The 11,841-nt window shown below is 33.2% G+C and overlaps 2 protein-coding genes across 4 annotated transcripts; one reads left to right on the top strand and one right to left on the bottom strand.

Moving 5' to 3' along the window:
• Positions 1 to 68: 68 nt before the first annotated feature.
• On the bottom strand, positions 69 to 7,273 carry Klp10A (kinesin-like protein 10A). Of its 2 annotated transcripts, XM_081994338.1 has the most exons (12): positions 7,055 to 7,273; positions 6,659 to 6,761; positions 4,417 to 4,598; positions 4,213 to 4,326; positions 4,025 to 4,067; positions 3,844 to 3,974; positions 3,630 to 3,784; positions 3,309 to 3,575; positions 2,689 to 3,248; positions 2,311 to 2,630; positions 2,082 to 2,256; positions 69 to 2,025 (listed from the first exon to the last, which is right to left on the bottom strand). In XM_081994338.1, the coding sequence occupies exons 2-12, from the start codon at positions 6,717 to 6,719 to the stop codon at positions 1,889 to 1,891; spliced, it is 2,145 nt and encodes a 714-aa protein (XP_081850464.1). In that variant the 5' UTR covers positions 6,720 to 6,761; positions 7,055 to 7,273; the 3' UTR covers positions 69 to 1,888. The 2 variants fall into 2 exon arrangements, with proteins under 2 accessions (XP_081850464.1, XP_081850465.1); XM_081994339.1 differs by lacking the exons at positions 4,213 to 4,326; positions 7,055 to 7,273 and having other exon boundaries at positions 6,659 to 6,891.
• A 244-nt stretch (positions 7,274 to 7,517) lies between these two features.
• Positions 7,518 to 11,746, top strand: Tmem63 (transmembrane protein 63). 2 transcript variants are annotated; one of them, XM_081994336.1, is made up of 3 exons: positions 7,518 to 7,723; positions 7,837 to 8,326; positions 9,547 to 11,746. In XM_081994336.1, the coding sequence occupies exons 2-3, from the start codon at positions 7,852 to 7,854 to the stop codon at positions 11,289 to 11,291; spliced, it is 2,220 nt and encodes a 739-aa protein (XP_081850462.1). In that variant the 5' UTR covers positions 7,518 to 7,723; positions 7,837 to 7,851; the 3' UTR covers positions 11,292 to 11,746. The 2 variants fall into 2 exon arrangements, with proteins under 2 accessions (XP_081850462.1, XP_081850463.1); XM_081994337.1 differs by lacking the exon at positions 7,518 to 7,723 and adding an exon at positions 7,755 to 7,770.
• The last annotated feature ends 95 nt before the right edge of the window (positions 11,747 to 11,841 follow it).

Raw genomic sequence — 11,841 nt, 5'->3', positions numbered from 1 at the left:
ACACGTTGTGTTGAAACACACATCTACTAAATCCTGCAAAAAAACAAAGGACAAAAAAACACACAACATCAAAAAGTTACTTTATATATTGTTTCTTCCCCTTAAAACATCAGAATAGCCGAGTTACTATAAATAAACTAATCACAGCGAAAAGGAAAAGTTTGAATAAGGCACTAACTTAGATTATACTCTACAGGAACACACACACAATAAATTACGAGACGGTTCCAACTAGTTAATAATAAAACAGTTCAAAATTAAAGATATGCTTGCCTTATGCATTCTTTTATATAACCTATTAATGACAATACAAAAGTAAAAAATGAGTACAAAAAGGATAACACATGTAAAAACAGGTTGTAAATAAAGCTGTCACTGACAACGCAAAATAAAAAATCGTTATCATTCATCACTCACATAAATATATAAATATTCGAAGCGGATCAAAATTGGAATTTTGGACATACAAACAGGCTACTTCCGACATTCAGTAAAGATACAATTTATGTAGATATGCCCACGGAGAAGATCGATACAGCATAATTTTTGGCAATTTTTAACGGACTGTATCTCCGAAATGGCCTAAAGATTTAAAAAGAACGTTTTTTGTAGAATTAGAGCCAGGAATTTAATTTGACTTCCAGTGAAGAAGTAAAAAAAAGGTGCTGGAAATTTTTTGAATTTCAACCCAGTAGATTTAATAGTTGGGATAGTTTTAGGACATTTTTTCGTATATCATTTCATGGGCTTGGTTGATATCTCGAGACATGTTTAAGGGTTTTTCAATTTTTGGTCTACAAAAAGAATTATTGGGTGTTTCCGAAACATACGTACTTTTTTATAAATTACTCTGTATCTAGAGATAAATTAACACTATAATGTTTACTGGTTGTAAAATCAGTTACGTACAACGGAGGTTAATACAACATTTTTTTAGTGTTGTGCAAAAAGTTTACAAGTTCTTATACGTTACCCTGTATTACAGGAATACTGCGGATAGTTAAAAAAATATATATTTAAAATTTACTTAAAAATTAAACTCAATAAGCTGTTGATGAATAAAAGCATTTCTGTGGTAGACGTAACCCATAAAATCTAGCGTCTTTTTCCAAAACACCCTATAATTCCTTTTGTGTCCTGAGAAACATGTACCGAGATATCAAGCAAGCCCATGAAATGACAAAAGAATTCAAGAAATTTGCAGCATTTTTTTTTGTATATCTGTGAAGAAATCACTTTTGAGGTAAAATAAATGACAGTCCTGATTCTAGAAGAAACGGCTTTTCAAAACCTTTATTAAATTCGGCTGATACCGGCAGTTAAAAACATTTTGTTCTACCGATCTTTTCCGTTAGCAGTTTAGTCAAAAAATAAAGTGCACAATCAAGTCAAAGTTGGAATTTACTTACCTGTACCCTTAAAAGAATGTAGGAATAACCAAGGCCAAATTGCATTTGTTCTATAAGCCCCTACCAGCGGACGCTCACCCTTTTTCACTAAACTATTCAAAAATGATCGCCTTTTCAATTTAATGGTACATAAAATTAATTTTTGAAGAGCTTCACAATTTGCCTTTTCAACAAAACTGCAACGAATTTTAAAACTCGTTTAAAATGTGCAATTTAAGGGGTAAACCACCGAAAAACTTCCAGTATTTCCCAAATAATTTACTACGTGGGGTGGTGTTTTAGGGGAAGATTATACACATTCCTAAGCAAAGGTGTTAAATGAGATTATTACTGAGATTAAATTGTTAAACCCTTATTGCACTTGAATAAGATTCTTTTGCGTATGGTTTTTTAAATTTGTTTATAGGAATGTGCATTAGGTTATAGCAATAAATTAGTAAATTTAATTAAATAAAAACAGCGGCGAGATAGTTACATAGTTACTTTCGTTTAGTGGTTTTACGGCTAAGCTGCTCTTCGGCGGTCAGTTTGCTTTTATAATCATCTACATATTGTTTCGCTCGAGATAGGCTCATGGTCATGTTATTCAAAAGATCATCCCATTTTCTGCAATACCCTAAAAACAACAAATCATAAAATTATTTTCTACACTCTGTTGCTCAGTCAAGTTACCTTCTTGATCAAATTCGACTTCTTCAGTAGTCTGCAAAAGTTCTACTGACTTGTGATAGGCAATCTGTATAGCTTCAATTGTTTGTCTGTGGTTTTCGATCATGTTATCTTCGGCCGATTGTAATTCAGATATTACTTGATGGAAATTCAACATTTCTGGTGTCATATCATTTTCCTGTGAAAGTAGCAATTTGTAGGTTTTTGTATATATTTTAGTGAAATTACTTACGTTGAACGAACGTAACTGGGAAATATCTCCATCATCAACCTGTTCAGGTTCTCCACCGGTATTTGTTTGTAAATCACCGCCACCTAATTCCTTCACTCTATCAGCGTATCTCAATGTATTTATACTGTACTCGCAAGAGTTGACACCAGGTGAAATCATCGCTATCATGCAGATTCGAGAATTCGAACCCACAAACGAGTCACGGAGTACCTGAGTCAACTTACTAACTCTGAAAGGTAAATGAGCGCCTCGACGTGCTAAAGCTCGAATACATTCTTTTAGAGCAAGCAGGGATTTGTTAATTTCTGCTCCTTCCATTCCTAAATAAACCATATCATTATGAACTTTACTTGAGGGTATCACGTTAAAAATTCTTACTGGTTTGTCGGTCTGCAGAAGATGTATCAGCCCCTCTTTCATTACCAGCTAAATCAATCAATGAGAACTTTCCATGTATTTTAGACATATTGTTGTTTGATCTCAGATAAATCTGAAAGACTGCGTGAGATCTTGACGAGTTTGCATTGGCAAAAGTCTGGCCAGAAGTTCGCGCCAAATTTCCTTTTTGAATGAGCTTTAAAACTTCATCAGTAGAATACACAACTTTCTCAGTGAGTCCCACCACTTGCACTTGTTGCTTGGCATCTTCCAGGATTCTTAGCCTAGCTTTCTTGTTGAGCAAATCAAATACTTTGCCTGAATAAATCTCAAAGAAGCTGGACGATACTACCAAATTAAGATGCCGATATTTAGGAGAATTAACTAATCGAAAAACATCAGCAGACGCCAAAGCGTAAATGCCTTTCTGGCAGTCTTGATCTTTGCCTTTAAAATCTCCACCCATTGTGTGGGTTTTGCCAGAGCCTGTTTGTCCGTAAGCAAAACATGTAGCTAGCCCTCCATCAAATATTGTTTTTATCAAAGGTTGAGCTGTGTACCTAAAATATGTCCATCACATTGAAACAATTTATAGCACATTTTTGGAAGGAATAACATACTTGTAGACTAACTCGTTCGAACACGTTTCGTCAAACGCATAGTCAAAACGGAAAAGCTGATTTTCCAAGTACTTGGTTAAATCTACTTTGTTTTTCGGCTCGTGAACAATTAGCTGATTTTTACTCGGTATTGTGATCACATCGACTTCCTTTCGAGCCACCTCTTTCTTATTTAAAGGTCGTTTTCTAACACAAACCGTAATAAGATGATCCTCAATTGGATCATTTTCTGTCAATGTTCGAATTTCTAGACCTCTCCGATATTCCCTTAAATAATAAATTACGTGAACTTTCATACTACTGGCGAAAAATCATATTTACATAATCATATTCAATAATTCCCAATGAGGATTTCCAGGATCCATTTTCAAAAAAGCCTCTTTGGCCTCTTTTTCTTCTGCTTGTCTTTGCCGCCTTTCTTCTCTGTTTTTCTTAAGTTTTTCTACTTCTTTTACCACATTACTACGTCGAGAATTCTGAAGTATATCTCGACATAAAATGATCAATAATCTAAAGACTCCCAGGGCAATCATACCTGAATACTCGTTCTGCCAGTAGGAATACTTGAAGGTAACGTATTTGGAATTGGAATAATATTGTTGTCTGTAGCATGTCCATTGTTGCTTGGTGAAACACAAGGATTTATTGTAGCCCGTGATGTAATCCCTAGATAAACTAAATTTAAAAACTATTTTTTTTCAGCTTAAATCTTTTACCATTGTTGGTTCTTATTCCACCTATCTGCCTGTGAGTTGGGTTCTGCAAACATGAAATTACCATTAATATGAGGAGTTGCAATTTGAGCTGTGTTACACCCAAATAAATGTCAAAAAGGCAATAAAATTATAGCAAAAAAAAATAAAAATCACAATAACAACGACTGTTAATTTTGGTAGGAAAATACCTGAAAAGAAGTAGTTTGAGATGAAAATTGGTTACTGTTAAATTCATCATCGCTAAAATGACCAGACTGAGTCATAGAGACACTAATCTCATCTTCTGAATATCCACAGGAGTCCTTGTATGCAGCAAGAAATAATATTATAATTAGTTGAACCATTAATATCTCAACTCTCACATAGGCAAAAATGTTAAAAATACAACTCACCCTTTGAAGTTGTGTAAATTTTAATTCTTCTCCTGGCTTCAGAATTGTGACGTCAGGATTAAGAGACTCAATAGCTGCCATGTCAATTTCCTTTCCTTTGGTTTCCCCCTCCTCAAACCATTCCACTGTTGCAGATCTTTGGTCATTATTAATGGCAGCGACAATCGCTGAATGAACTCGTCCTGCATCATAAATAATCCATTATTCACAACTTTGAATATTTAATCAATTTTCCAACCCGGTGGGAACTTGGACATACAATAATGTCAGTCTACCTTGTTGGACATGCATTTAGAAGTCGTTTATTTATACAGGAAAACGCTAATAGAGCGATATCTATAACGCTCTATAGCGATCTATGTTATTATAGTGTACCTAACCTATGTAGCCTTGACCTTTTTAAGTGTCAGGGGAATGGGGAAGAGAAATTCTATTTTCATTTTAACTCTCCAGAGGCATCTAGAACCATTTTTAAAGTGTCAGAGACCTCCAAGTGCTACTGAGAACCTGCTAAAATAGAATCTATCTAACCTAGAATCGTTTTAAATTACCAGAGGCCTCTAGGACCATTTGGAACATACCAGATACCTCTAAATGCTATTGAACACTTTTTAAAAAGTGCCAGAGGAGTCTGCAAGTTTCTTAAACATTTCCAGAATTGTTTTAATTTGCCAGAGGCCTTTAGGACCATTTTGAACATGCCAGGACCTCTAATGCCACTGAAAACTTTTTAAAAAGTACCAGAGGCCTCTGCATGTCTTAAACTTTCCCAGAATTGTTTTAATTTGCCAGAGGCATTTAGGTTCATTTTGAAAGTACCATAGACCTCTAAATGCTATTGAAAACCTTTTAACAAGTTACAGAGCTCTCTACAAGTGCTTTAAACCTTCCTAGAATCATATTAAATTGCCAGAGGCCTTTAAGATCTTTTTGAATATTCCAGAGATCTCTAAATGCTATTTAATGTACTGAAAAGCATTTCACTTGGTTCATAAATGAGATTTTACAATAGATAAAAACTACAAAGGAAAAATGATTTTATTCAAGTATCATCAGATTGTTCTGTATCCCAATAAAACTTAAGAAGGCTTAAATTAGAAAAATTATGAACATCAAACAAATAAGTACTATACTTTCATTAAGTTAACTTATAAGAAATAGAAAATAAGGCTTATACATGGAATTTTCAGCCAAAATTAAAACTTAAATCTACTGATTTAGATAAATCATATAATTTATTGATTAAGAAATTGTGATTACATTATCTTATAATCACTTCAAATTATGAGAAGCTATTTGTAATGATTCAAAGCCAAAAATGTATATAGTCATGTTGATTACATATTTCCTGTTTGGCTGAATACAAATATTAAAACAAAAGAAACTGACACACTGATATTAGTTTTTATAAGGGCTATACTAGTCATGATTAGTCTAACTAGGTTTAGCAAAAAGCCAAACCATCTGACTCCAGCAAAATAAACCTTTTTCCACCCACCACACCATTTCTTGTTTTGAGTTAAGAGGACAGCTGTACTTGTACTATAATAAAACATTATATACACTTCTGTACCATGTTATACCTAATTTTAAACTTACTATAGCACCTATAGTTCACCTTGCTCACATAAGCAAGGAACTTGGAATTATTAGATACTAGTGATACTACTTATAAAGGCTAAGACCCTGACCAACCATTTTAAACATACATAAAGAATAGCAATTTTAAATGTTTCATTAATACAAATACACAAAATGCAGCAAATATTACATAGTGACAGGACCCTACTGAAAGTAAAATAATTAAATACATGACAACAAAAAAAAACACATAGTACCATTACCATTTAAAACTACAATAAAAGCAAACATCAAGAAGGAATTTTAAAAAGAAAACAAATGAATGAACTTGAATGAACATATAAGGGAAAAAATGTTTACTGCTGACATTAGCCCCAATAAAGGTTATAGAGTTACCAATTGAGTCAAATATAACACTTTAAGGGTATAGACCAAACAATTTTAGCTAATTATAAGGTGTCAAAAAGGTTTTGGTGTAGTTAAACTGATATTTTTACACCAACAATAGAGGTTAATTTGGTTTGTCATCATCTAGTACTGATCCAATCTGATCAAGTTTTTGGGACAATTGAATAAAATAAATTGTTCTAACACGCATATTTGCAAAACTTATGTTATTTTTTATTCAAACAAACAAGATTACTCAAAACTACCCACTTACCATCGGTTCTTTTGATGTTAATACTAGACCCAACTTGCAAATATCCAGATGGCATTTCCATAGTTTTTTTCGGGCTGCTTTGCAAGTAATCACGTTACATACACTGAAATACGAATTAAAGACATGTGAAATTTAATTTTAGTGCGTTTTTTTTCTTGAATGAATGCTTTTCAAGTGACATCCATAAAAAAAACGCCAGAATACCAAATATGTAGTAAAGAAACTGGACAAAACAGACAGATGGATTGAACTCGTAGTGCTCATGCGTATATCTAGGAACCCGGCGCTAAATTCAAATTTCAAATACTAAGCACTCAAATACATATTTTCACTTAACATATCCAAATATTGTATAGTAAATAGCCAGGATGTCGTGATAAACCTAATGGTACTTACCTAATTGCAATTACTTAATTTGCTTGAAACCATAGAAATACTGCTACAAATCCTTGGTTGGTACACAAGTACTTCTATAAAACTGCAAGCTGACTAAATATGGTATTACGGTAATAAAAAGATACTGGCCAAAATCCACCCTTAAAATCTAACAAAAATATTGGGTGGATACAACAATCCAAGTGTTAAAATAACAAGATAATTTATATAAATAACCGTTGCAAATGTTTTTAATTTAAATTGTTAATTGCATGTGTCATTGCCTGGGCGGATGACGTTCAGACGTTACGAACACCATGTTCCCCATTAAACTTTAGTCTCTAGTCTCTACAAGTTAGAAAGAAATAGACAATAAAACTAGTTAGTACCCGAACTTACTCCTGCCTAATTCGAATATTCGAAAGAAGACATAAGAGAAGAATGAAATGTTAACCCATTTTACAATATATGCTGTCAATGTGAAACGTCAAATTAGCAAAACAAAAATAAAAGTTGTGTATGTGTATGTGTCTGTAGTCTGTACATGGTCTGTACTATAGAGGTCTGTACTGTAGATCGTCTACTATACGTCTGTGTGTGTGTCATCATTTAATTCGAAAGTTCCAATAAGCAATTATTTATTGTTACATTACACAGGACTTCAGGAAAGTTAGAGTTGGTTTTTGAAAGGTAATTAATTATGTTGGATTAGAACAGATAACACGTAAAGATAAACTGTATGTCATGTCTAGAACAAGTTTCTTTTTTATCATACAGTAGCTGATTATTATTTTTCTTTACAGATGTATTTGTGAATAATGGTCGAGACTTTGGGGACTTCATTTGGAGAGGATGACGATTGTTTAACTATACGCAAAAACACGACCGTCATTACCAATGTTTATGATGGAATTCCAGAAACTTTAATCTTGAACTTAGTTTGCTGGGTGGTGCTCATCCTCCTCTTTGCCATCCTACGAAACCGCGCTTGGGATTATGGAAGACTAGCTTTAGTACACACTACTGAGAAATGGACACAGTTGTTCTACAAAAACACAGAAGATGCTGTGGCAGTGGAAGAAACAAGCACTGATATTAGTTTGTTACCAGACACTGGATGTTTGTGGTTTCCTTCTATCTTTAGAATTACCAAGACAAAGATATATGCCAGATGTGGTCCAGACGCTTTACACTACTTGTCCTTTCAGAAGCATTTGCTAATTTTGTTTGCAATCATCACAGCTTTTTCAATTGGGGTGATTCTACCAGTTAATTTCCAGGGAACATTAGAAGGTAAATATTGATCAGTTTTATCAGATTGTTTGAGAGTTAGTAAGCCAATATTTATATTATTAATAATTTTCTTGTTACTAAATATCTCATTGATCATCACCTTTAACTTTTAATGCTGTAGATTTACAGGATAACATATGGTTGCTTTTTACCTAAACTTTTGTATGTTCATTTCTCTGAGTATTCTAGAGGATTAGTAGATAAACATTTCTTATTACTATTGTGCTTTGTTTGAATGCGGTTTAGAATCATAATATTGTTCAGCTAACTAGTGGAGCAGTCACCAATTAATTTCCAATCTTGTAGTTACTCAATTATAATGTGTTCTATACATGGGCTAGTACAAGATTTTTAGTTCAAAATACATCATGTGTATCCTAGAAAGTACCTGAAGTACAAAATTAAAGTCTTTAAACAAACAGTTGGTTCAAAGTTATACACCACCCTGTATTTTATTGTTTCTTGGGTCACTTAATACCTGCTAATACATTTATGAGCCACTAGATGTCATCATTGTAATAAGCCTTTAAGTTTCAAATGAGCTTTAAATGACAATTTAGATAAAGTTTAACAACAGTTCGGTTGTGAGATAAGTTTTATCAAGAAAGAGAAAATCTTTTAAACATTATTTTAGAAAAAAATGATGTTACCATCTTCTAATACAGGAGCTCCCTTAGGAAAGTTTCAAGGTTTTGTTTAGGAAGTGTAATGAAAAATTTGAACCAAAAATTATGGTGAATTAGTTATTTAAGTTTAATTACAGCATCTCTTCTAGGTTTAGCTGCAATAAAGTTATTTGGTTTGCTAAACTCAACACTTATTCTTATGGTATTACAATTTCTTCTATATACTGGATAATAGAAAAAAATTATGTCCATACATCTTATCTCATAATTTCATTTTATATTGCAATGCATCTGATAAATATGTTTAGTACTACATATTGCTCACATTTGACCTTTTAATTGCAGTCAATCAATATGTAAATATGGTTAATTTATAGTTGTAGAAATAATTTGTGGAAGATTCCCCAGAAATCAATATTATTCACTTATACCTTTCATATCTAACATACTTGGTAAGTGAGTCATTCCTATTTAAAGTTCTTTGGTATATTGTTTACAGACTGGGTTACTATGTACTCACTAATAAAAAGTGTGACTTTAGATACATTTTATTTAGTGATTGAACTTTCAATTAATTCTTACTGTTTGTTAAAGGTAACAGTACCACTTTTGGTCACACCACTCTAAGCAACTTAGGACCTTCCTCAAACCTGCTATGGATCCACGTGTTAGCCAGTCTCTGTATGGTTCCACTAACCATTCTTATAATGAAAAAGTGTTCAGGAAAAAGTCCCAGTTCATCAGCATTGACTTCAAGAACTCTCATGGTAACTCACATATCAAAACAGCACCGTAATATTGAGGATATAAAAAATTATTTTGCGGTACGCTACCCTGAAATACAGGTAGTAGACGTGCAACTTACTTATAAAGTGAAAAAATTAATGCAATTAGAAAAGTTAAGAAATAATGTGACTGATGCAAAGTTGTACTGTTTAGATAATAACCATCGTAATAAGGATCCTATACAAGTTCAACCTAAAGGTTGTTTGTGCTGTTGTCCTTACAAAACGGTTAATGCTTTTGAATATTATACCAGAGAAGAGCAAAGGTTAAACGACTTGGTTTTATCGGTTAGGCGTACTACTTTGGCAGCTCCTTTAGGGATTGCTTTTGTTACGGTAGGCACGCCTGAAATGGCTCAATATGTTATAAACTCTTTTGAACCTGGTACACTGAGACATTGGAATATCATTAGCGCTCCTACTCCTGACGATATTAATTGGGAAAATTTAGAAATTTCTTACAGAAACTGGTACTCTAAAGCGATAATTATAAATGTGCTATTGTTTTTGGTGCTGTTCTTCCTGACAACTCCTATTATTTTCCTGAATACTTTTAATCAAATTAACCAGGCATCCGGTAATTTTATTAACAAACTCAGTCCTTTGTTTTCCCAATTTTTCCCTACACTTTTGCTATTGTCGGTATCTGCAGTCATGCCGGTTATTGTTGCTTATACAGATGAGTGGATGTCTCACTGGACAAAGTCTAAACAGAACTTGTCAGTTATGTTTAAAGCGTTTTATTTTCTGCTTTTTATGGTGCTGATTTTACCATCTCTAGGTTTAACTAGCGCTGCTGCTTTTGTTGAGTGGACTTTGAAAAATGATAAAGTACGATGGCGTTGTGTTTTTCTTGCCGATAAAGGTGCTTTCTTCGTTAATTACGTCATCACCTCAGCTCTTATAGGAACTGCTTTGGAATTGTTACGGTTTCCGGAGCTGGCAATGTACGCTATCAGATTGTCCTTAATTAAATCGGAGGCAGAAAAAATTAGCGTCCGAAAAGAAATTCTATCCGAATTTCAGTTTGGTATTCATTACGCTTGGACGTTGTTAATATTTACTATAAGTACAGTGTACAGTTTATCGTGTCCTTTAATAACACCCTTTGGCCTGCTTTATTTGTGCATGAAACATTTTGTGGACAAATATAACATTTATTATGTCTACAAACCGATTGCCATGTCAACTGAGGGTCAACATATCCACTCGGGAGCCGTTAAGATGGTTCGGATAGCTATTATAATGTGCCAGATAATACTGACGGCTTTTTTGTTCATAAGAGAAAGTGGAGGTATGAACGAAATGACTTACGTAATGATTCTGGGCATTTTTATTACAATAAGCTGTTTTTTCTTCCTAAGTCCGTTTCCTACATGTAGACCTTCTTCCAGAAAGTCACATTTGTCATCTCTAAGAGAACAGTACATTGCTCCGGTATTACTTAGTTCGAGCAGTATTGAAAATAGTATTATAGATAGGTCATCTCCAACACTTTACGGATCAGCAAGTGGAGGATTTGTCATCCCTGAAACTGGTTCTAGTAACGCGTAATTAAGTTTCCTAAAGCTGTGTCCTTAGCCTTGTTTTTCTATTGATAAGAGAAATTTCCACTATTGTTTTATTTAAAGTTTAAAATTACGTTTTACAACACAACAGTTTGGTTGTATTTTTAAATTTATCCTGGTCAAAGAAGTGTTTGAGCCAAGTTGTACATACCAAACTTATATTCCTTTTTTTTGTTTTGTTAACTTACTAATTTTATTAAGTTGGGATTGTTAAAAGTTTTACTTACGTTTCGATAAAAGTTTTTGTTGTTCATTCAATAAATTCGATATTTTTATTTTAAGTGACCAACACTGTAAGTGTATTTAGAATCACATTGCAATTGTAAAACAGTCACTGGTATACTCAATAACGTTAAGTTTATGGTTTTAGTAGCGAGTAACAGTGTTCATCGCGTATTTATAATGAGAGTATTTATTTTGTAATATATTCTAACTGTTAAACTATTTTGTTTGTTTTGCTTTAAGCAATTGCCACTAAACTATACTGTTTAACGTTTTTTTTTTTCAAGTTCATTGTAGGGTTGAAAGCAACACTT

Source organism: Ips typographus, linkage group LG16 (genome assembly GCF_016097725.1).
Source record: "Ips typographus isolate SLU linkage group LG16, UJ_Ityp_2.0, whole genome shotgun sequence".
NCBI lineage: Eukaryota > Metazoa > Arthropoda > Insecta > Coleoptera > Curculionidae > Ips > Ips typographus.
The sequence above is the reverse complement of the archived record's forward strand: the minus strand, read 5'-3'. Positions and strand labels throughout refer to the sequence as shown.